Source organism: Centrocercus urophasianus, unplaced genomic scaffold (genome assembly GCF_019232065.1).
Source record: "Centrocercus urophasianus isolate 14NV4802_14NV808 unplaced genomic scaffold, USGS_Curo_1.0 seq_19, whole genome shotgun sequence".
In the NCBI taxonomy this organism is placed as follows: Eukaryota; Metazoa; Chordata; class Aves; order Galliformes; family Phasianidae; genus Centrocercus; species Centrocercus urophasianus.
The window spans coordinates 17,968,845-17,993,464 of NW_024884744.1; the positions used below are offsets into that span (position 1 = coordinate 17,968,845).

At 40.8% G+C, this 24,620-nt stretch overlaps 2 protein-coding genes across 2 annotated transcripts; one reads left to right on the forward strand and one right to left on the reverse strand.

The window, feature by feature from the left end:
* The first annotated feature begins 779 nt into the window (after nucleotides 1-779).
* COPB2 (COPI coat complex subunit beta 2) lies at nucleotides 780-14,878 on the forward strand. Its single transcript, XM_042820604.1, has 22 exons — nucleotides 780-866; nucleotides 1,675-1,812; nucleotides 2,362-2,448; nucleotides 4,237-4,363; nucleotides 5,437-5,585; nucleotides 6,391-6,537; nucleotides 7,639-7,738; nucleotides 7,868-8,010; nucleotides 8,225-8,424; nucleotides 8,938-9,048; nucleotides 9,313-9,401; nucleotides 9,488-9,594; nucleotides 9,883-10,026; nucleotides 10,529-10,659; nucleotides 10,937-11,144; nucleotides 11,348-11,458; nucleotides 12,120-12,334; nucleotides 12,584-12,676; nucleotides 12,755-12,935; nucleotides 13,070-13,138; nucleotides 14,025-14,117; nucleotides 14,534-14,878. The coding sequence occupies exons 1-22, from the start codon at nucleotides 864-866 to the stop codon at nucleotides 14,627-14,629; spliced, it is 2,742 nt and encodes a 913-aa protein (XP_042676538.1). The 5' UTR covers nucleotides 780-863; the 3' UTR covers nucleotides 14,630-14,878.
* A 240-nt stretch (nucleotides 14,879-15,118) lies between these two features.
* MRPS22 (mitochondrial ribosomal protein S22) lies at nucleotides 15,119-18,771 on the reverse strand. Its single transcript, XM_042820609.1, has 7 exons — nucleotides 18,524-18,771; nucleotides 18,230-18,394; nucleotides 17,627-17,770; nucleotides 17,189-17,272; nucleotides 16,110-16,255; nucleotides 15,465-15,573; nucleotides 15,119-15,233 (listed from the first exon to the last, which is right to left on the reverse strand). Exons 1-7 carry the CDS (start codon nucleotides 18,617-18,619, stop codon nucleotides 15,141-15,143), a joined length of 837 nt encoding a protein of 278 aa, XP_042676543.1. The 5' UTR covers nucleotides 18,620-18,771; the 3' UTR covers nucleotides 15,119-15,140.
* Nucleotides 18,772-24,620: the final 5,849 nt, after the last annotated feature.

Consider the following 24,620-nt stretch of genomic DNA (forward strand, 5'->3'; position numbering starts at 1 on the left):
GCATTTTCTTTAACTGAATCCATATTTTGTGTTATTCCCCTCCTTTCTAGACCTAAATCGAGGTTGCAATTTTTAATTAAAGATGGAACATTAACCAGGCTGCAACGCTGGGAGAACCTTCCTCAATAACGGCACTTCCTGAAGTTCAGCGCCGTGTTTCTGTCAGGTTCTAGAAGATGGCCGTCCTGGTGCTCGAAGGGCCGCCTGCAGCCCGGGGCGCACGGAGCACAGCTGCTTCAGCGTGGTGCTGCGTGGAGCCGGGGCTGCCCGCAGTGGTCCTTGAGGGTTGCCTCCACCTCGGGACGCTCTATGATTGCACGGCTGTACTGGGGCTTGCATGAGCTGTAGCACCAGGCAACAAAACACAAGCGGAGGAGAAACGTGTCCCGCTGCATTTCACACCCGTAAGCGCACACCGAGCCCTCGCCCGCTCTGAGTGGCGCTGCCGTTACAGCAGCAGATGGTAAAGCGGGCAGAGCTTCGACACTTTCCACCGCCACCATCGGATTGTGAGGTACAAAGTCACACAGAGCGGTGTTGCCGGGGACGGCGCGGGCCCCGTTTCCGTTCCCGCCAAGCGTAACACCCGTGACACCCGTTACAACCGCTACCGCCGCCGTGAGGTGGCAGCGCGCGCTCACGCGCCCGGTTACTACAACTCCCAGAACGCCCCGCGAGTCGTAGTTGAGGCGGAATGGACTACAAGTCCCGGCATCCCACGGGGCTCCTGCTCTCGCGAAGCCCGGGAGCGCGATGTTCGGCTCTCGCGAGAACGACGCGTCCGGAAGCTCCACGTCGGAGGGTGCGGGCTGCCGGGCCTGGGACACCTCAGCCGCGGGGCTCCTACGGGGTGACGCCGAGCCATGGTGAGTGAGGGAGTGCGGGAGCGCGGGGCCGCGGAGAGATCAGCGGGCCGGGCCGTGCGGTGTTAGAGGGAGGCAGCAGCGGAGGTGACCTGGCAGGCAGCGCCGGAGTTGTTGTGGCGGAGCGTTCGTGGAGAGGTCCTGAGCCGCTGCCGGCCCTGTGACAGCGTAGCGCCGAGGGCCTGTGGGCACGGCGGCACCGGGCTGCGGGTGGCCGAGAGCGTTGTGGTGCTTGGCACTGCCTCAGAAAATCGCTTTGCTGGTGATTGAAGTGGAAGGTTGGAACCTCCTTTGTGATGGAAACGCTTAAACTTTTACCTCCCCTCAGTTCTTGTGGCAGTGTGTTCTGCTCTGTGTTTCTTTTCATGATTTTAACGCTATCTCTGTGTTGCACAAAACTTCTCTGAGGCGACAGCTGACTTTTCCACAAGTTTGGTCTTTCTCGAGTGAAAAAGAAAGGAGATTTATTTGTAGTCACTTGCACTGGAAGGGAGGTCCCTTTGCTTTCCTTCAGTAGGTCAGAGACACCGTGGAAGTGTTGTATGGAGCTTTGCAGAGCATCTTTGTGCTGGAGATGCCATTTGCAGTATGGAAGTACTGCGAGCTCACGAAGTAGATGGAGCAGACCTGCTCCCCAGATCTCTGCCCCCTAGACAAAAGCAAAGACAGATGGATGGAAAAGAGCAGTATTCTATTTGTGATAACCCTGTTTATTTAAGGGGCTAGTTTTGCCTTTTCTTCCTCCAGCACGTTTTTATGGCTGTTTAACTTGTCTGGAATAACACAGAGTTTCCATTTTTTTCACCTCTAGCCTCTCCGACTCGATATCAAGCGAAAGCTAACAGCCCGGTCTGACCGGGTGAAAAGTGTGGACCTGCACCCCACAGAGCCATGGATGCTGGCAAGTCTCTACAATGGCAGTGTCTGCGTTTGGAACCATGAAACACAGGTGATAACTTTGACTTTCCTTTACTACGATTTTTTCAAAACTGAACAGTATATCAATTCTAACTTTCAATACCAGATTTACAAGAAAAATCTGAAAATGCTGCTACTAGTTGATTATGCTCTCTGTGACTTGTATACAGGAGTCACAGTAAAAATAGGCAAGTATTATCTTGAGCATAGCTCTATGCTTCATTTCTTACACGTCTAGTTTCAAGAATACAAGAATACAAAAATAATCTCCGTTGAACTTGCAATCTGTAATTATGAAGGTTGTAGGAAATGCTAGAGCTCTGCTTCTCTGTCAATGGTGGCTGAAATTGGGCAGCAGATTTAGAATTGATTTGGAGGTGTGAGTGGTGTCTGAAGGGATTGAGTGGAAAACAAGAAGGTGAGCACACAGACAAGTATCTTCTTGGATACAGATGCAGCTTTAACATGTACGTGCTGTGTTGTGGTATCCCTTGGGGAGTTGTCAGTGACTGCGTACAGAGCACTGATTTCAAAGCTGTAATTTTCTCCAGTGCTATAAACGTATTACTTTTATTTTTAGACTTTGGTGAAGACTTTTGAAGTATGTGACCTGCCAGTGAGAGCTGCCAAATTTGTGGCAAGGAAGAACTGGGTTGTTACAGGAGCTGTAAGTTGTCGTCTTGTGATTTCTATAGGCAGTAATAGTTTCTCTTAATTTGTTTTCATGCCGTTCTTTTATACGTCACATAAAAATGATTCAGTGTTAATGTGCAAGAGAGAAAGGAATGCTTCATTACTCTTCTCCAGTAATTTTTTTTCCTTTTAACTTGGAGACTTAATTTTTTCATTTCAGAGGAGAACAATCTAATTTGTGGCTAAATCTAGTATCTAATGCAGTGTAGGTCTATATTCAACTTCTGCTGTCAACTGAAGTGCATCTAGCATACGGTTTTGACTAAATAGTTGTAGTGCTGCTTTAACAAAGCTGAAACTATTAATTTTTCAAGGTAAGATGACTTTCTACTTTTCTTCCTGATTATACTCAAACTTTTTAAGAATTCTGTTCCCCTCTAGAAAATACTCTCATTTTACTCTTTGCAAAGCAAACTCGTTGAATAGTTTTATTCTAAACTTGACAACACGTTTTTCTTGAGGAAATGAACATTGATCAGTTCTTAATCTGGTGTCCAAACCATATAATTGTTATGGCAAATTGAATTAGGAGATGTGTGTCAAGACATGAACAGTGTTTTGGGGTGGTGTGTCCTGAAGGGTTCAGCAGACTGTTCCTGCTTTGGCCTTTAGATTGGTCATTGAAAGCTGTACGTGGAAGGCATGGGTCATCTGTAGGAAAGTCAGAGAGTTCTCTATGATAAAGTTTATCTAAGTTAAAGTGATGCCTAAAATATTGTCTACGTTTTTTCTTTCTACTCTTCTGCACTATACACACAGTAAATACAATTTCTTGTCCTTCGGCTGCCTTATGCTGCCATGACACAGTTAGTTACAGCAACAGTAACTCAGTGCTATTTCCCTAGAGGTACAGCACTGCCTCTCCTCTGTCAGCACAAGAGTTCAAAAAGCTGCATGGGAAGCTGGATTAGGAGCTGGTGGAAGTTAATATATGTTCTTATCAATTTATTTTCACCTGGGTCAGTTCCTCAGTCTGATTCATTGTGCAGCTGTATCTTAGCTTTCCCAGGGGAGGCTGCAAGCACTGGCGAAGAAATGGTGAGGAAGAGGCAAAGCTGCTTTTAGAAACAGGGCCAAGTCTTTTTCAAAGTAACTATGAAATTGTGATGTTATTTATTGCTTATTCTTCATGCTGGATGTTCATTGCACTGTTAGCCTGATTTCAAAGGGGTGCATGTTCTTCTCTGCCATTCTGGCTATTGTTTTCTGTAGATGTTTTTTCTTAAACAGGTGTATATGAGAGGAAAAGGGTGGAAAACAAAATAGATTGGATAGAACAAGTAATGTGCTAAATTCTACACCTAAGTAAAGATTTGGGAATACTTCTGAGGAGAATACTGTATCTGAAATAAAGACACCTTTTCTTTTGTTCACATCCTTCCTGAAAAGTAATCAAGTTGACATCAATTTGCCATTTGTTTTAGTGCAAGAACCTTGCTTTTCATTTTCATATTAGCCATTAATAACTTTCAAAGCACTTCATTTAAAATCAAAAGATCATTTAAAATGCATCTTTTTGAAATGAATTTTTAGCTGAAGTTTATTTTATGAATGCCTTGGTATAATGCTGGGTAATTCATAGACTTCTGAGCCAAGTAATAATTTGTTTCATTTAGATAGATGCAGAAAATAATTTTTCTTGAACATATCATTGTAAGAGATTCTTCAATAGTGGAATGTTCTGTCTAGCTACTCTACAGCATGTTGTGGTGTATTATATGGAAAGTACTGTTCCAGTTTTTCATTCCGATCTCTTTCACAGGATGACATGCAAATTAGAGTTTTTAATTACAACACCCTGGAAAGAGTGCACATGTTTGAAGCACACTCAGATTACATTCGTTGTATTGCTGTACATCCCACGCAGCCTTTCATACTGACCAGCAGTGGTAAGAGCTTGATATATTTTGATATGTTTTTCATCAGCCACTTACAGGGTTCTGACTAGATAGCAATTGCATGTTTTTTCAGGTTTCTGCTAAACAGAAATCCTTGAGCAAGTAGCTAGCCTATCAATTGTTATTTCTCTGCCAGGTACGTTCATATTTTTAATGGAATATCAATTCTACTTAGAATTGAAAATATTATAGCTTATATTCTTGCCAGAGCAGACCTCAGAATCTTGTTGCTTAATAACTGCTCAATAAAAAGTTCACATAGATGATAATTAGTTACCCTTCTAGAGTTTGCTTCACTGAAGCTCCTTTGTTTTGTTTTGTTTTGTTTTTTTAAGTACTTCTGTATTTCAGCTAACAATCTGAGTTGAAGCAGAATGTAACTCTCACCTGTTCTTCTCAGCATATGACAGTATTCTGTTATTTGAGCTAGGAATGGGAAATCACAGTATCCCAGCAAATCTTTCCCAAGAGTACATACATCAGTTTCTCAGTCCTTTCCATTCCTGGAGATGGTGCTGATACAGCCTGAGCACTGCTAGAATATAGTGAACAGTTTGTATTGGAAGCATCATGGTTATTTCTGCTGAAGATAATACGCTTGAAATAAAGATATCAGGAAGCCAACCTGGTTGTTTCTGCTTTCTATTCCTTAATGATCTTTACAGTAGGTGCCAAAGAAGAGAGCACAGGTTTAATTCTTTAAAATCTGCCCATTATTTTAAGATTAGTAATTTAATACCTTAATATCTATTCCTAGTCTCTGTAAGACAGATTCATTTTCTGAACAGAAATTGTGTATTTATGTGATCTGGGCAGGCTCACTGCTTAGTTTTATAACCATTCTACTGGAGAATCTTTTAGAGAAACTTGTATTCCCTGTGGTCTTCCTGAAAGTAAGGAACAGCGATTTTACACATTGAGAAAATATTTATCTTGAGAATTAGCATTGCCTCCTTTCAAGAAGACACGAAGGAACCTTTAACTTGAAGTCATCACCGATTACATTATTTCAGAAGATGTTGAACTAACTGAAGCTTGATTTTTACTGTTTTATTTTTCCTCAGATGACATGCTTATTAAACTCTGGGACTGGGATAAGAAATGGTCTTGTTCTCAAGTGTTTGAAGGACATACCCATTATGTCATGCAGATCGTCATAAACCCAAAAGATAATAATCAGTTTGCCAGTGCCTCTTTGGATAGGACAATCAAGGTAGAGGATTCTGTTGGTTTTTTGGGGGGCTTTTTTTTTTTTTTAGTTAAAAAGTGATAATCAGAAGGAACACGCAAACCATTAATGAGAACAGTGGGTTAAAATTCTTAGAAGTAGGTCAGTAATAGAATTTTTATTGTATGAAGATGTGTATTTTGTTTGAGTTCCTATATGCATACTAACTATGCACATAATAGTAATTCAGTAAATGTACAAGATTACCTGACACCTTTAATCACTGAAATTAAACTTCAGTGATTGCTGCATTCCTCTTGGAACTCGAGAGACACAGGATGGGGTAGTGGTTGTACTGTTGAAGTGTAGTCAGGAGAATTGAACCTACAACATACAGTGGGTAAAGCCTTTAACTGGGTGCCTTTAAAAAATAAAAATAAAATTATTTTCTCCCATTATTTGTAGTCATTTGCTACAAGTCTTTTAAACTGAATCCAAAGGTGTCTTCAGTCTTCTGACAGCAGACTCTGAGCTTCATTTGCTGTGAAACTGAGTATCTGGGACTGTTGGTTTACAACCAGTGGGAGAGTGAGAGTTCCTCAAGTTCCCTATAAATTAGCAGTATACTGGCTGTAAAAAGACAGTTTTGATTTCATCTGTCTTCAGCTATTGAGATGAGATGTGTTTAAATACTGCTGTGATGCAATGATCGTGGGAAAATGTCGGTGTATCTACAGCCTGACTGCTGACTGCATTAGAATACAAACTCTGTTTGGCAAGGTTGGCCTAGATGAGAGAGGATCAAAACTTACATGAGGATTTTTTGTCTTTTTTTTTCTCCCCTGGAAAGGTGTGGCAGCTTGGCTCCTCTTCACCCAACTTTACTCTGGAAGGCCATGAGAAAGGGGTGAACTGCATTGACTACTACAGCGGAGGAGACAAGCCGTACCTCATTTCGGGGGCAGATGACCGGTTGGTTAAGATCTGGGACTACCAGGTGTGTGTCCAGCTTTCTGCAAGCTATTGCATGGACTTTGCCACAGCAAAGTCATGAAATTGTAAAAAGGAAAAGGACTTGAAAACACCTCTTCCTTCCTTAGAAAGATGAAAGTGGGAACTGTTTCATGATACATTTTTCAGATTTCAGTTGTTAACTCTTTAGAGAGCATGCTGTGAATTCTACAAATAAACTTAGGGGTTACTTAAATTTGATGCTAAGGTGTTGTTAATAGTGTTAACTTTGATTTTTCCTTGTCTGTTTACTGTCTGGACTCATTACACAGGCACACATGTTCATGCATGTATGCATGCTCACGTGTACTTGACAGGTCATCAAATGAGTTGCATTATTGCCTCATTTGAATGCTGTCCAGGAAAGAAAAAAATTGAGACAATTGCTGGAAAGCGGAGCTCATAAATTCTTCCTGTGTACAAATGCATTAATGGTCAGAAGGGCAAGATGAAGTTTGTTAGATAGGAGTTTCAGGTTGTTGAAGTGTAGTGTCCACAATTAAATCCAAGATCAGAAATCAAAGCTAGTAGTATTAATTAAAATATGTACTACAGCAATGACTGTTACATAACTGAGCTTAAAGCTTTACTAACACATAAAGCTGTGTGTATTAATGAGATAGTCCACTCCTAGTTGCTTCAAGCAGAGTAGACTTTTGTTTAACAGCTGTGAATAAACATCCTTGATGAAGATATTAGGTGTTTCTTCACCTATAATTGAATTCAGATATGTTTTGCTCTGATATTTTCTTTAAGCAATCCCAGCTGTCTGCCTGTCTTTGTTCTGTTGTACTACCAAGCTCTGAGAAAGCCTATTTTGTGAGCAAAAAACAGAAAGCAGAAAACTGTGTCAAGGAAAATAGATAGTTTTCCATCAGGGAGAAGAAATCAAGTCAGTGCAATCATTGCTACGTAATACATGTTTAATGCTGCTGCTTCAGCGTCTTAGAAATAAATGTTACTGGAAGAAATCTAGAAAAAATACATGCTTTCAGATAGACTTTTGGATTTTATTTATTAAGAAATGAACATTAAAGTGTTGCAGCTTGTTTATTACCTGCACCTGTCCTTTCAACTCTTTTTGCAGAACAAAACCTGTGTACAAACACTGGAAGGACATGCTCAGAACGTGTCTTGTGTCAGCTTCCATCCTGAACTGCCTATCATAATCACGGGCTCAGAAGATGGTAATTGCCTTTTTCTGCTACATAAGGGATAGGGGAGGGACTTACAGGGAATGTTTTGCTGTGGTGTGGCCACACGTCGGGAGGTGTTACGTGGAGGAAAGCAATAAGGCACGCATTCCTTTCTTCTAGGAACTGTGCGCATTTGGCATTCAAGCACCTACCGGCTGGAAAGTACGCTCAACTATGGGATGGAGAGAGTGTGGTGTGTGGCCAGTTTGAGAGGATCCAATAATGTGGCTTTGGGCTATGATGAAGGCAGCATCATTGTTAAGGTATAATTAGCTACTTGAAATGGGAGAGGGTGATTCATGGCTGTCCTGTGTAAAGAGCAACTAACTTTGTAGTAATATACAAAATACTGATCATTCAGCATTTTAATGGTCATTTTTAGACAAAGCCAGGATATTTCACTAGATGTGTTGAACTGAACAGAAAATCCAAATAGTATTTTCTCCGTCTGCTAAGTTCTTATGCTATGTTTCCTAGCTTGGTCGTGAAGAACCAGCCATGTCCATGGATGCAAATGGAAAAATCATTTGGGCTAAACATTCAGAAGTCCAGCAGGCCAACTTGAAAGCTATGGGAGATGCTGAAATTAAAGATGGAGAAAGATTGCCACTGGCTGTGAAGGACATGGGGAGCTGTGAAATATATCCTCAAACAATTCAACACAACCCTAATGGACGGTAATTAATTTCAGAAGAAAAAATAATTGGTTTTGTTTTGTTGCTTTTTTTTTATACTGGAAATCTTATTGCATGTGTCCTGATAATGACCAAGAGCCTGTGGCATAGAGGTGTTTCATCTGCATGATAGCTCACATTTTAAACAAACAAGTTGCACTTTGTAAATAGGGCAAACAAAATATATAATGTAGTAGTAGCAAGCCAAATTCTTCTATTACGTCTCACATTTTTTAATTAGATAAGCTAATATGGAAGAAAAGGTAAAGGAATACGCATTAGAAATGCAGCAGAGTGGAGAGCAGAAGCAAGAAGGGATAGCAAGTAGCTAGCAAAATAAAGCAGAAAAAATCCATTATGTGATGGGCTTGGGAATACACGAAGTTGTCCTATTTAATTTTGTCTGCATTTGCATTAATTGTGATACAGGCTTTTAATATCTTCAGGTGATTTGTGTGTTTGATCTAGTGCACTGAATGTGCATGTCTGACAGGCTGCATCTTTGTCTTGCTGTAGGTTTGTTGTAGTGTGTGGTGATGGTGAATACATCATTTACACAGCTATGGCTTTGAGGAACAAGAGTTTTGGTTCTGCACAGGAGTTCGTATGGGCACATGATTCATCAGAGTAAGTGTTGCAGATTTATCCTTTGTATTAACTTAAATTTGCTGCTGCTACATTTCAGTCTGTACAAACACTAAGTTGGGCTGAAGACAAAAAAAAAAAAGGTTTGAATGATGAACTTAAAAAAGGTACTATTTAAATGTTTTCTATTTGTTGTGCTCTGCTTGTTTTTGAAGAGAAATGCAGGGGGTTTTCTTGTAACAGTTTACTATTTTAGTAGTTTGCTACTTTAACAGGCAAGTAATATTTTTATAATGCAATCTCTAGATATGCAATCAGAGAGAGCAACAGTGTTGTAAAGATATTTAAAAACTTCAAGGAGAAGAAATCATTCAAACCTGATTTTGGAGCAGAAGGTGAGTATTTACTTCTGGAATACGCATACTGATGCGTGTGCACAGTGTGCACAATGCAAAATTCTTCAACCTTTGTTTTCTTGCAGGCATCTATGGTGGCTTCCTGCTGGGAGTTAGATCTGTTAATGGTTTGGCATTCTATGACTGGGAGAACACAGAACTGATCCGCAGAATTGAAATTCAGCCCAAACATGTAAGTTTTGAAAGGAAGATAGGAATCTACGCGTCCATGTCTGTGTTTACTCGGTTTTGACTAACTTGATTTTTGTTTTCTGTAATGAAGCCAAGCTGTCAACTGTAAAGTAACAACATCCTAGGTTTATCTCTGCCTTGTAATGAAAGGGAAGAAAATCTTATATGTGTGTTGGCTTCTTGGTTCCTAAGGCTGCTATGAGAGTTTGTACAAATTAAAGCTAAAATATACTTTCTCCCTTAACTTGGGCTCTCTAAACCAGTGCCATTATTGATTCTGATGACACAGATTTTCTGGTCTGACTCGGGTGAGCTTGTCTGCATTGCTACAGAAGAGTCATTCTTCATTCTGAAATATCTATCCGAAAAAGTTGCATCTGCCCAAGAAACACACGAAGGAGTCACTGAAGATGGAATTGAAGATGCATTTGAGGTATCTGTATTTAAAAATGGAATATGACCAGGATCAGAGATCACTGAAGCAAGTCTTGCCAGAGTATAGCAAAGTTGGTCTTTAACTAACACTACTAAATTTTCCAGACATCGTGCATTTGGGTAGCATGTTCACAGAACTTAAAAAAAAAAAAAGTTTTCTGTCCTTTTGGTATTTTGAAATTTGACAGAAGTTTGAGAACAAGTGAAAAACAGCAAAAATGTAGTGAGGAAGCTTATATTTTGATTATCTTGTTTAACACAATTTGCTATTTCCTTTCTGGATTTGTCATTTAGTTAAGTATTGAGATAGAGATTTTTTTTATTACAGTGTTTTTTTGTGAAACTGAAGGCATAGATTACAGAACTTCACATTTATACCTGAAGCTTCTTTTGCAACTTACCCTTGTGTCTGTGGAAGTACAGAATGTTACATTTAATTGGAAAACACAGTAGTCTTACTGCTGTCTCGGAGTAGCTTTTTGATTAACTTTAATTTGCAGGTTCTTGGTGAGATTCAGGAGATTGTGAAAACAGGCTTGTGGGTTGGCGACTGCTTTATTTATACCAGCTCTGTGAACAGACTCAACTACTACGTTGGAGGAGAAATTGTCACGATTGCCCATTTAGACAGGTAAGTTGCTGCGTTAGATTGCAAGAAAGCCCTACATTTTTCAGTACAAGTTATGGCAAAGTAAATCCTCCACTTGCCCTGCTGCATTACTTTTGGTTACTTTATAATGCTAATGTTCTGAGGCAATTAATGTAATCTTGCATAGGATAAATAGCATTACATGAAGGCGTGGTTATACAGTAGAAGTTGATGCAAATATTCTTGCTACCATTGGATTTTCTTATGTAGTACCTCATAGTAAACTTATCCAAGGTGAAAAATCTTTGTTTTGTTTCAGGACGATGTATCTTTTGGGGTATATTCCTAAGGACAACCGACTGTATTTGGGTGATAAAGAGCTAAACATTGTTAGCTATTCTTTGCTGGTCTCAGTGCTTGAATACCAAACTGCTGTGATGAGAAGAGACTTCGGTATGGCTGACAAAGTTCTTCCCACAATTCCAAAAGAGCAGAGAACCAGAGTGGCGCATTTTCTTGAAAAACAGGCAAGAGAACTATTTCTTAGACATCAAAAAAGTAATCAGCTGATTATTTGTAATTGAAAAAGCCACTAACTTCCTGTAAGTGAATCTTCTTAATCATCTGTATTTATTTGGAACACTGTAATCTTTTCTTTAGATGGCTTTTGTTAAAACTTCTAGGATGCTGTTTGACCTGATGGATTATTTTGATTATCTGTTTACTTCAGGGCTTCAAACAACAAGCTCTTGCAGTATCTACAGATCCAGAGCATCGTTTTGAACTTGCTCTTCAGCTGGGAGAATTAAAAATTGCTTATCAGCTTGCAGTAGAAGCAGAGGTAAACATACAATTTCTGGTGATTCGTAATAATTCTGATTATAAATCCTAGAGGCCCCATAAGAAAAGGCAGTGTGAAGATGCAGCACAGCTCTGTGAACACTGTAAATATGCCTCCAACTTCCTTACTGAAGTTTCTCTGCCTGAGCTGTGGGATGGAAACAGAAGCATGTTGTCAAGACATTCCAACAAGAACAAAGCCTTAATCTTCAGTGAGAAGTCCACAGAGTGAAGTGGCAGAACTGAAGCCTCTGGGCCTTTGTTCCAGCCTTGAAAAACTTGCATCATTTCTGATGTTCTAGGAAGACTGACAGGCAGTGATTTGTCCTACAGCTTTTTTTTATTATTATTTTATTATTAAGATAATTGGTCTCACTGTTCCTTTTGTAAAATAAGGAAGTGGTAGGACAAGTTAATGTTCCTCATTCAACAGGCAGAGGACAAAGCAATGTCCATGCTGTGTAGTGACAGCATGGCAGTGGTAGTGCAGAACAAACTGCAAGAGTCATTGTATCTTAACGGTAAGACAAGTGCACTGATGGGATACAGTACCTTAATAGGTGAACTTAGAGCTTATGTTGAATGCTTTAAAAATCTTTAATGGTATTCAAAAATATGAGCTTTGGTTTTTTCTTTATCCTTCCTCCTGTTGTGCTTTTTAGTCAGAACAGAAGTGGAAGCAACTTGCTGAACTTGCCATTAGTAAATGCCAGTTTGGCCTGGCCCAGGAGTGTCTCCACCATGCACAAGACTATGGAGGACTACTTCTACTGGCTACAGCCTCAGGAAACGCAAACATGGTGAATAAATTAGCTGAAGGAGCAGAAAAAGATGGCAAGAACAACGTCGCATTTATGAGCTACTTCCTGCAGGGAAAGTAAGTAGTGATGGTCCTCATTGGGCTTTCTGAAACACAAAGAACATCTGATCTCCAAATGGCAAACTACAGCTAACTTAATTTCAGGAGGAAAGACAGTAGCACGTACCCTTCAGAAAAACTGTTTGATGATGCCTACTTTTTAAAATCGGGCACTTTTAATTTACTGACATCACAGACTGAACAGCTATAATGCAAAAGTCTAACTTGAAAACTTATTGATAAAAATTCTATTTTAAAATCTGTTAGGCTTGACTCGTGTTTGGAACTCCTGATCAAAACCGGACGTCTCCCAGAAGCTGCTTTTCTTGCACGGACCTATTTGCCAAGCCAAGTTTCAAGGTAACATTAAAGTATATGCAAGTCCTAGTAGTAGAGTCAAAACTGCCTTTATACAATGAATCTGATCTCTGTCTCCAGGGTTGTTAAACTGTGGCGGGAGAGTCTCTCTAAAGTTAACCAGAAAGCTGCTGAATCTCTTGCTGACCCTACAGAATATGAAAATCTTTTCCCTGGATTAAAGGAAGCTTTTGTTGCTGAAGAATATGTTAAACAAAGTCTTGCTGACCTGCGGCCTGCCAAGGAATACCCCCTTGTCACTGTAAGTAAGAAGTGAGAGCTCCTATTTTCTCTGAAAGAGAAAAATTTGAAGTTGTGCAAATTCTGCTGTAAGCAAGTCAATGAAATTACTTACTTAAACATTCCATTAACATGTCTGCACTTCCTATATTTTAGCCAAATGAAGAAAGAAACTTACTTGAAGAAGCAAAAGGCTTTGAACCATCGGGAGTAATGGCATCTCAGGTCAGTGTTACCACCAAATGACGAAGCCTAAGAAGTGCTTGTGTTGGAAGTTCTCCAGGGTGGATGTTACTGTACAGCTGTGATCATTGAACTGTTGCTCTTACGGGCTTGACTACTGCAGTTTAGTTCCACATTCTTCTGCCTCAGACTTCTAGACTAAAAAAGTAGATTAAAGAAGTCATTAGTAGTTACAGAATTATTTACTCCATGTGGCTGCTTATGGTTTTGTTCTGCTACCATTTCACTCAAGTACATGTGTGTAATCACAGTGCTGCCACTGAATTCATCCTGAAAAAAAATTGCATATCAAAACCCTACTGCCTCAACTGCTTCTAGCACTCTGAAAGCTCAGTAGTTGGACCTTGGAATCTCTTACATACCTCAGCAATTACAAATGCTTTATATTTGTTGCTATTATGCATGGCTGAGGTGTAAGACTGCTTCAAAAGTTAGAGAGTAGGAGTTTTGATTGATTATTTGGAAATAGAATATTCTAAGTAGTGAAGTAGCTCAGACTGATGGTTTTATCACTCAAGTGAAAGTTTTCACCTTGTGAAAGTTATCTACATGTTAATTTACAATTATCTTGCATAGAAGCTATAAACAAGGCCTGCCATGTTCTTCAGTTGCACTTCAGTTTTAAGTTCTTTAAATTAATTGACACAGACTGAAGGCTTTTTTTTCTAACAACTGCTTTGAATTAAATGGGGGCAGCGGGGGGAAACAAACATGGTAGGCTCCTCTGGAGACCAGAAAACTTAATGGCCGTGAAGATGTGATTCTGGAATTACTGAGAGAAATTTTAGAAGACAGCCATCAAGGCTTGGGGGATGTGCAGAGGGGCTGTTGTTTGCTTAATTTTAACAAAAGTTATCTTTTTCATTAGAAAAAGACAGAAGAAGCATTTCCATCTCCTAAACCAGAAGTGATGAATACAGTACTGCAGAATTCTGATCTGCTTCCACCACGAGATCAAAAGGTACTGGAATGTATCTTAGGAATGGAAGGAGTGTCATGGCTGAATGAAGAACTTAAGTATACCACATAATGTCACTTTTATCTTTATATGAACCACACTCCTGAGACTTATTACACTGTGTGGATCTCTTCCTGTAGAGTGCAGAAACTACACAGTAATGTAGAACAATTCCTACAGCCTTGTGGGCTTAAAAGGAAACAAATGGAGTCACAACTCAGAACAAAATAACAAGTTGCAGTACTGCAAACTGCTTTCTTATTCAAGAAGGCATTTCTTTCTGGAGGTTATTGTAGGTCTTATGCACTACTTGACTGCCTTAATATTGCTGAATGTTTCAGTACTTCGTATAGCATTATACAAACTACATCTGCTGTCACAACAGCTGTCTAATGTGTCTCTCTGGACTTAATTCCCAGACACTTCTGGATTTGGAAGATGACCTCGATAACTTAGACCTGGAGGATATTGATACCACAGATATCAATCTGGATGAAGAGATCTTAGATGACTGAACAGAGTTCTGGATGACCAACTCAACTACTGCTTACTCCAAACAAAGGAATGAAGTTCTGTGGACTACATGCTCCACATTAACTCGATTTTTATACAGAAGATGGACCACGTAGATGCAGGGAGAGGGGCAAACCCTGCAACTGTAAAAGATTTGAGTATGTTGAAATTTAAGATACAGACCTGCTCTAAAGCATCGTGGAAGCGTTTTCATTTAACGTGCAGTTCAATAAATCCTTTTAAACATTCCATTCCTGTTCTCTTCTCTATTTCAAGAAGTAAATTGAATTACAGGCAAGTGTTTATTCAGCATCCATCACCTTGAAGTAGAAGAGAATGGGACAAGACGGAGTTCACGTATAGTTCTTCTGCAACTAAGCTGTTTCTCTAGTGAGTCCTATTATGTACCAAAACATGTTTTTAGCATATACAGTTATCCAAGGTATTTATTGTGGAATCCTCTACAAAGAAAGTTCACAAACAGCTCAAAATAATGATAAAGAATTGTTTATTTCATGAAGCTGTAGACGTAGCCATTGCTTCTTGGTATGCCTGGAGGGCCAATTGTATATAGCCTTCTTTCTGTGATTCAGTTTTCACAAAGACCTAGAAGCAAGGGGGGATGAAGATTAATGTACACTTAGGAGCAGAGTACACAGTGAGATTTCATCACTCCAATGGTTTGTCAGCCATTTCTTCTCCATCATTATGCTGTTTTATATATTTTAAAAAAATATACAGCAGTTTTAGTTAATTACAGGAAGCTATTGACAAGGCTTCTGGTGTTCAAATGCGTTACCTTCTGTAGGTAACTGTGCTTAGAACAGAAAAGTGTACCTTGATCAGATCAATTCCATGAAGTTTCCCTTCTTTGGCTTCTTTTGCTGACTGACATTCTGGATGAAGCATGTGATACAGTGTGATTAAACTTGTGGCATCATCCAGCCTAAACAAATAAAAGTTCAGTTGTAGCTATGACTGTTTCTAAATAATTTGAGTGTGCTTGCACACCATGGGCCTTCATACACTTTCACCTCATATACACAGACATTAGAATAGAGAGCTAACGAGGCAGCCCATAATTTACTGTAATAGCACCTTGTTCCTGAGAAGGAAGACCAGAAGCACGTGCAGCAATTAAAAGACAGAAACTGACTCATACTGCAGTTTAAGCCTGATCTACTACTGTTCAGGAGCCATAAAGCTGAAAGCCATAAAATACAAGGAACTGTACATAAAACATAAAATTAAGCAACTATAAGAGGTTAATTTCTGCAGACACCTACTTTGGTACCTTAACACTTTGACTGCAATGTAGCTGGTACTTCCATTCAGAATCTAGGTAGCGAGAAATTACAGCTAGTCTAAAATATCATGCAAATGGAAGCTTTCAGACATCTTACGGAAATGCCATTTTTCAAACAACAGGCCTTTACATTTTCTATTTCTCTATAAACAGAATAAATGACAAACACCACTTACAAGTCTCTGTTGATCATATCTATCAGCAAGCCATCCGTTTTCTTTCTGTTTACCAGGTACCACACCATGCCTCCAAAGTGCCTTGTTGAGCGGAGCAGATCGTATTTCGCATGTTTCTCAATGTCATCATATGTTCGATGATGAACCTGGACACAGAATTCAGTTTCAATAGCATAGGCAGAGCTTCATGACAGTTCCTCCTCTTTACCTTTCACGTAGATTCTTTGGATCCATTTTTAGGCCTCTCTAAACTGTGGCAGTAAGCCACAAGTTCAACTGTGCTACTTTAAAGCTTTACACTTGTTTTAATTTGGGGTAACACTGGGACAACCCAGTTCTTAGAACTCATACATAGATGTGTGTTAAAAAAAAACTAAATGCAACCCACACACTGGCAATTTTGGGAGGGAGGGACATGAACTCTGAACCTTCATTGCACTGCCCTCAAGGTACAATCTATTTTTCAATGAAGTCAAAGCAAAGAGTTGCTAATGGAGAAAGTTGAAGAAGTTACTTGAAACACTGATTAATGGAAGTTCTGCTCACAGCGATTCAGGAAATTAGTTAACATTAAATAGATACAATAGAAAAACTTTCTAACAACATAACAATTAATATCTTCATTAGTACTTACAGTTACTAAATTGACACCCTTCAGCTGGAAGTGTATTTTTGTACCCAGTTTTTCTCACAAGCATTAGTTTATTTTCTGCATGGTGCTCTCAGATGCATCAGTTATCTACCTCCTTTTTTCAAATCCTAGCATAGTAGTCAAGACAACTCAAGCAGCACAACTGGGGCCAGTTACAGTTACTATCAGTTCTGGTTGGATACCAGAAGACTATTTTCTGCATCTGTACTTCTTTCTATACGGTTGGAAAATATTTAAATGGGTCACTTTTCTGAAAAAAATAAAATAAAAAATAGAAAGCTCATGGCAAAGATAGCAAGTAATCCATGGGAACAGGGGGGAAGAACATACCTGAACAACTCTGATCCCCAGACAATATTTATGCTTACAAAATAAACCTTGAAACGTCTTCCGTAATGCTTTTTTACTTTAAAAAAAGTGAACTTACTCTGATATAGTCAGCTGAATCTGGCTCAAACTGAGCAATGCACATGTTAAGGATATCTTCATGACGGTCTTGCTGAAACACAGTCTGAAACAGTTTAAATTCAGGCATAGGTCACATATCACAAAATTGCAACTCTCCAAAATTTAAATGGCAGTGAAAACATTCCTCTTCTGGGCAACACAGCACAGGTAACTATTACACGTGTACTTACAGTACGACAGAATATTTACATTACCCAGTATTTATCTGGTTGCAACTCTGAATTTTATTTTAAGCAATTTAAGCAAGTTACGCTGGTAAGCAATTGTTCAAGAAGATTAAAACCTACCAACCAACTGGCTTATTCAGAGCCACTACTCTGTCCAAACAGCACAGCTTCACTGTCACAGCATGGTCGAGAAAATAAAAACCATCTGTTTTTTCAATCCCAGTTCTTACCCCGAGGTGTTCGTCCTTAAATAACACTGGGGGAGTAACTCTGCGCCCTTCTTTGGGGAAGAAGATCTGTATCATGCGGTCTCGCTCTTCCCAGGTTGCCTTACGTAATACACCGTTTGGTTCTCTAACGACAATGAAACGTTCCTGAAAAGATCAGAAAGAGCATTATCTCCCACAGCATTCTCTACCTAAGCAGGATCACTGTAAACAAGATTCCTGTTTGACTAAGTGCTCCAATGCCAAAACCACGCTAATATTACAGTGTCTTTTTGACTGCTAGTATGCATAGAATTATTTTTTCCTTTAGAAATTATACATTTATACCTTAATCTGACAGTAGAACGCAACACTATATGCACTTATACTGCAAAATTTAACGAACAACATAACTAAGCCCAGAGAAAGGAATTAGCACTGCTGCTGGCCCGACTTGACACATTCAACACACGCTAAATTAACAGTGCATGTATTTTCTATTATAAAGCTCTGGGATATAATTTATCATCAACAGACAGAAGTCAACAACTGAAACGCCTCTGTATTTCTGCACTAAAGCCTTAATTCACAGCTGCTCGGCTCTTAAATTAATGGATTGTCACTTACACGATGCGGAGTGGCATAAGTTAAATCTGTAAACACGTATTTCGCAGTTTCAGTTCCCTCGAGGACTTTGTCGTCTGCTAACACATCATCAATGGGCTCTCGTTCGTCCAGCACTGGCGGCATTCTCAGCTTTTCTTTGGCCTCCTCAATGGCTTTTCTCGTGGCCTTCGGGTAAGAGTTTAATTGATTTCACAATTAGAAGTTAGAAAGGCGGGAGCGGCGGCACCGGCAGCGTACAGCGGGCGGCTCCGCACCGCACCGCACCGCAGCGCAACGCAACGCAACGCAACGCACCTCCTGCAGCTGAGCCTCTGTCAGCAGCCGGTACTTGGGCGGCTTCAGCTCCTGCCGAACCGGACGGAAAACCTTCTGCAGGTTCAGCCCCGTCATCCTGTACAGCAAATCCTGAACCGCTTCATCCGTAAAAGCAGGCTTCGCCTCCCTTTTTTCTGCCGGAGGATTTTACACGCAATGAAAGGGCCGCGCGGGGACGGCCGTATACCCGCCCTCTGTGACCGCCCCCGGCCCGCTTCCCTCTTCCTCAGCCACCCGGACAGCGCCGCACACGCGCTCCGCGATGGGCAGGAAAGGCGGAGAAGGCGCTCCCGCCACCTCCCGCTCGCGCACCGCCCGCTCACGCACCGCCCGCGGTCCCCGCGTCCTGCCCGAGCCCCCGCTGCACGCGCCATCCCCACAGCGCCCGCGCCACGCGCGAGAGCCGCACGGGCGGCACAGCAGCGCCCTTCGCTGCGAGCGCCGCCATCTTGCTCGCGCCCCGCCCCGCCCCGCCGCCGACGCGGGCGCCGCATCGGTCCTGAGGCACGTCGGGAAATGGAGTTCGCGGTGTTTCCGACCGCCGCTCCCCGTGCCGAGAATCTCCCTCGGTCAGAAAGCCGCTCTCAGTGCGTTCGTGTGAACGCTGCGGAGGCGGGAGCCCGAACTGAGGTGGAAGTGCGAGTCGGCGTTCCTGTCAGAGCGGGGGTGTTGGGCAGGAATGGCGCGAAGCAGGGCTGCGGGCCGGCAGGTGTCCGCTCGGCTGCGACACGGAGCAGCAGGAAGCGGAGCTGAGCGCGCGTTGTCCGTTCCCGCCGCCAAGCCGCTGCGTTCCCCCAGTCAGCCAGAAGGCGGCGGGCGGCACCTGGTAGAAGGAGTAATGCTGGGGTGATTGACCCGAAATGAAGAACGTCCTGTGGCTCTCTGATAATCCTGCGCTTACGGGATGACAGATTTTCCGTGCGACCCGTAAATTGGAATAAGTCCAAAGGACACCACGAGTGCTCTTGCCTGAGGAGCGGCACTGCGCCGTGCATCCTTCTCAGGTCGGTGAGAGGTCACTGCCGGCTGTAGCTGTCCTTGTGGGGAACTTCGGTGTCTTGGTACAGGGGGAAATAAATAGCTCACTGCAAGACAGACATTGAGTGCTGCTGTGTGCCCAGAGGGCAGCGGAGCCGTGAGGGGTCTGGGGCACAAAGTGTGATGGGGAGCAGCTGAGGGGACTGGGGTGGGTCGGTCTGGAGAAGAAGAGGCTCAGGGGAAACCTCCCTGCTCTGCAACTCACTGAGAGGAGGCAGTGGTGAAGTGGGGGTCGGCTGCTGCTCCCAGGTTAACAGTGATGGGATGAGAGCTGGTGGCCTTGAGTTGCACCATGGGAGGGTCAGGTTGGAATTTAGGAAGAATTTCTTCTCAGAAAGAGCAGTGAGGCCCTGCACAGCTGCACAGGGCAGTGGGGCAGTCACCGTGCCTGGAGGTGTGCAGAGCTGTGGAGATGTGGCACTGAGGAACGTGGGTATGGTGGGCTGGGGTTGGACTTGGAGATTTCGGGTCTTTTCCAACCTTAATGATTCTATGACTTTGTTAATATAGTAGCTCAGTTATAGCTGAGTATATTTCAGTAGGCGTTACTTAGTTAACTTGCTAATTAGTCTGTACCTTCTGCTGAGCGTCAGCCTGTGGTCAGGGCTGTGTGAATCAAAGAAAATGTATTTTTTTACTTACTTTACTTACTTGAGAAGGGCCCTGAATGATGTGGATTGTAAAATGCTCAAAGCCACAAGGTGATGCAATCTGCTTGACAACTGTCAAACTGGGAAACGTTTCATCTCCTGGAGGCAAGATCTCAAAACAAAAGCAGTGTGCTTAAATATGCTTCCAATTGTTTTAAAGTTGAGTAGGCTGACAGCTGCTGTGCCAAATCAGTCTAAATTGTGTTACACTTGAAAATGGAGATTAAAGTCTTAGGGAAAACAAAGACTGTATAGCATGTATTGGTTTTAGTCAGGCTAAGCATCTGTTTAAGTACGTATTTGTTTGTAATAATAGATCTTCGTTGTACTGGGCAGCATTCTTATTTTACCTAGCTTTATTCAGTACTGAAACACAGGTACTGAGTTGAATTTTGTGTTCAAGCTTTGTCCTTCAATATCGTGACCTTTGCATTATCAGAAAGGTCATAGGAAGGCATATTCTTCTCATATTTATATTGGTACAATCAAGTTGAAATCGCTGAGAATTAGAGCACAAATTAATCCATAATATTATTTTAATGTGATTTTGTGCTTAATTTATTTAAATAATGCCAAGAAAATTAAAAACAATGTTGAGGAAATTGAGAAGATGTTGTTTTTCAGCTCTTGCTTGGAAGACCTCTGGAGTGAGAGCTATACCCTATAAGGGAATTGGGAAGTTATTTGGCGACTTGCCTAAAAGCCACTTCAGACCTGTTCATGAATTTGGATGGCAAGCCAACGTCCATTTTAATTCACAGAAGTGCTTAGAAAAACAAGAGAATTTATTAGACTATATCCAGGAGAGGTTAAATTCACATTCGTTCTGTGCTGGAGTAGTAACAGCTGCTGTGAGGATTAGCCTTTTGGCTGGCAGGATGAAAGGAAATATTAACTAACAGTGCTGGAGATAGAAGTAGAGCAGGTTAATGTGTTTTATAAAAGAATATGAATTTATGTTGGATAGGTTGGTTATATTTTATGTATGGTTTATTGCCATACAGAAGTAACAACTTTAAGTGGGATGTTTTTTATTGGTATACTTACAAATACAAAACCAGCTTGAAAAATTGGTGGTGTAATTATTGATAATGAAATAAAGAATCTCTTAGCTTCAGTTACTATTTTGAATGCATCCCAGGACAATTGATGTTGGAAAATTACAACCATCTGATGAGGGGTGGATGTCCCCTGTGAAACACATTGGTGGTCTGTCTGGATTCTATTGGAAAAGTTTCAATACAAAATCACCTCCACAGTTGGCATTAATTTCCTTTTTGTTGGTAGTTTCAAGGGAGCAAAAGGATCAGATGGCCTCCGACGCTGAACCACTTCGGTTAAGATCTCAGGGAGAAGGAAAGCAAATGGGGAGCCTAGGAGCTCGCATTGTTGCTTTTCCATTTAATAAATAAAATAAGGGACTGTGGCTGCCAGCTTTTCTGAATAGTAATTATGTTAAAATTGTGGTAGCAAGTTGTTAGGAAGGAAGAATTCTCTGTTGGAAAAACACAAAAAGACAAAATGTGAGGTTTGGGAACTGAGCATCCCATTGCTGTAAGAAGAAACAGACTGAGCCCAGTCAGAGTGTCTGCATGACCACAGCTGATGACATGACCTTTTTAAAATTAATGGTTGGTTCTCTTGTTCCTGATAAGAAAGAATCTGGCAATCCTGTGAAACATTTTTCTGAGGGACACAATGGACCAGGTTGGAATCTGTATTCACTAAATCTGCATGGATTAAACTGAAGAGAAGTTATTTTTTCACAGAGAAGGCAGAGATTGTGAAAGTAACAGAAATGACACAAACCTTATTCTATTGTCAGACAAGTAACTAAATGAGTAACATGTTATGTGTGGTTTGTTTTGGTTCCCCAACCCTAGATGGAGTGGTTTATTTCCTTGCTGTAATCATTGGGTGGTAGTAATACTGTTGTCTGTTTTCAGGCATATTATCTGCAAGTTTCTTTTCTTCAGGAGATAAAGTAGTGTTTTCTCTGGAATTGTCCTTTAAGCTCTGTAGCCATGAGCTTGTCTTGCTATCCAAAGCCATTGGTAGCTGTCCCCCTCCAACTTCCACCAGAATCCCTTTATTTTGATGGCGGTGATGACAATGGTGATGATGCATGAGCCTTTGCTAATACATCAAAGGGGTCAGTTTCCGTCCTACAGACCATACAGATATTTGAAGCTGTTTTATTTTGAGATTTCATTTTGATCCGTGGCAGCAGGGACAGAAGGTGGCATACTGAGCCACCGGGCCAAAGTGAGCCGTGAGTGCGGAGCTGTGGGCAGTTCTGCTGGACAAAGCCATTTAGCAAAGCACAGCTGAGATCCGCCCAGAAAATGGCGTAACTGAGGTCAGCCACAGCCATTATCATCCTGCATCAACAGCTGGCTTCTGTCACGTATGCAAAAACCCATGGTGAGAGGGAATGGGGGAAACTTTATGAATGCAAAAGTCTGACAAATGCTTTTCTTCACCATTGTCAGTTTAGCAAGTGCTAACAATATGCATAGCTTGAAGAGCAAATATCCTAGATTTTGGGGTTTTTTTTATTTTGTACCTTGACTATTTGTCATTTTAATTTCAAATTTGAAGGGAAAATTACAAAACCAAGGAGTACTTTTGATTGCATGTACTCTTTACAGGTTAGTTACAGATGAATTTACAGAGCCTGCTTGCTATATTTTCCTGGGCCACGTGGGGGCAAGATTGAGATTTTAAACATTACGAATGAAAGTCCCAGAGTAATTAGAGAGGATAATGTAAATGACCTAGATTTGCCTCTGTCTCACATAAAGCTGCTATAATCTCTCTTTAATAATGATAAATTGGATATATACAAATACTGCCTCCAGTAATTGAGATTACATACATTATTTATGGTAGGGATATAAATCCCACTCTGGTTTATATAGTTTTCTTTGCTACACTATAATGGCTTGAGCCAAAGCCTATTAAAGCCATTGAAAGTCCTTCTCTGACTTCAGTGAGCTCAGAACTAAGCCCATATTTTTCAATAAATTCCATTCTTCTGTTCTGCTTCTGTACTGCTTATCTTTTAAATACAAATTGTTAGAGGGGAACAGTAGTAAATATTTGGTATTATTCAGAGTCTGGTAGTTGTTGTTTTCCCCTTTCTTAATCAATGTTTAACCTCTTTCTCATTCCATTTCTGTTTAAAGTCCCATCCCTTTGAATCCGAGTGCCCGGCAGAGCACTGTGAACTAAACCTGGGCATAACAAGCTGTTATGTGTCCTGCTTATAAACTGATCTAATACCTCTTCAGTGCTAACTGCATTTTTTCTTCCATCCTTTTCTAGTAATAACTGATTTTATTGACACAGCCACCTCGTTCTTCAGTTCTTTCAGTAGGAGGTGAATGCATTTCTCTGCCGATGAATTGTTACTCTTCAGGAATTATTTTTTTCTCAAGACTGATTTGATCCCTTTCAACATTTTTTGTTCATTTTTAGTTAAAAGAACTCTTATCTCTTGTTGCTTTAAGCCTTTTTGTTGCTTAGTGATGCCGAGAAACCACTCCTGTTGTGACAATCCCTTTTTGTGTTTTTTTGCCTCTGATATTCCGGCTCTGAGATTCCTTCACAAGTTTCCCTCTGTTGCATGTAATGATTTTTCTTCAAATCTCCATTTTGTTTTTTTTATATTGTCCCTAAACTTTCCTGTTTTCATTTTACATTGCTTTGAATTTTTTTACCATTTGTTTTACCACCTTGTTTTCTCTTTCTTAATCCCAAAATTAATTGTTCATAGAAATGCTCTCCTGTACTTTGCTACTTAATGATATGCAACTTATTTTTGTTGCTTTGGTGTTTGCAAGAGCAACGCATTCTTTTCCTCTCTATAATGTTTAAATTGTCTTCAGGATAGGAAAAATTTTTAACCATTTTTTTACCCACACCAGATTAAAAGACAGTTATGTTATTAAAATAAAATACCACATTTTCTAAAGGTGTTGCTGGAGGGTTTATTGTTCCTTTTTTTCCCCCTTCTTTTGGATCCAGAATTTAATACAAATTAAATTTGCTTAGGCAAATGCACGGTGCATTTAAAAAAGTCATTATAAAGACAGGATCCTGGGGGTCTGACAGAAAAGCTAAAACAGCTGTGCTCTGCAGCACAAACAACACATAAATCTACAGTATCTTCTCTTTGTGATCAAATAAATGAAAGAGGCTCAGAAAGTAAACGATGTTTTGATCCCAGAGAAGCAGATCTAAAAGCATCAGTTTAAATCTCAGCCACTTCTGCGGGAGTCTGTTAAAATCAAACATTTTTTCGTTTTGTTTTAAGCAGAAGTATTTTGATTTATCAAGCTAACAACTCTACCTGCTTGGTTTGAAGGTTGAATTTAGGCCCAGAT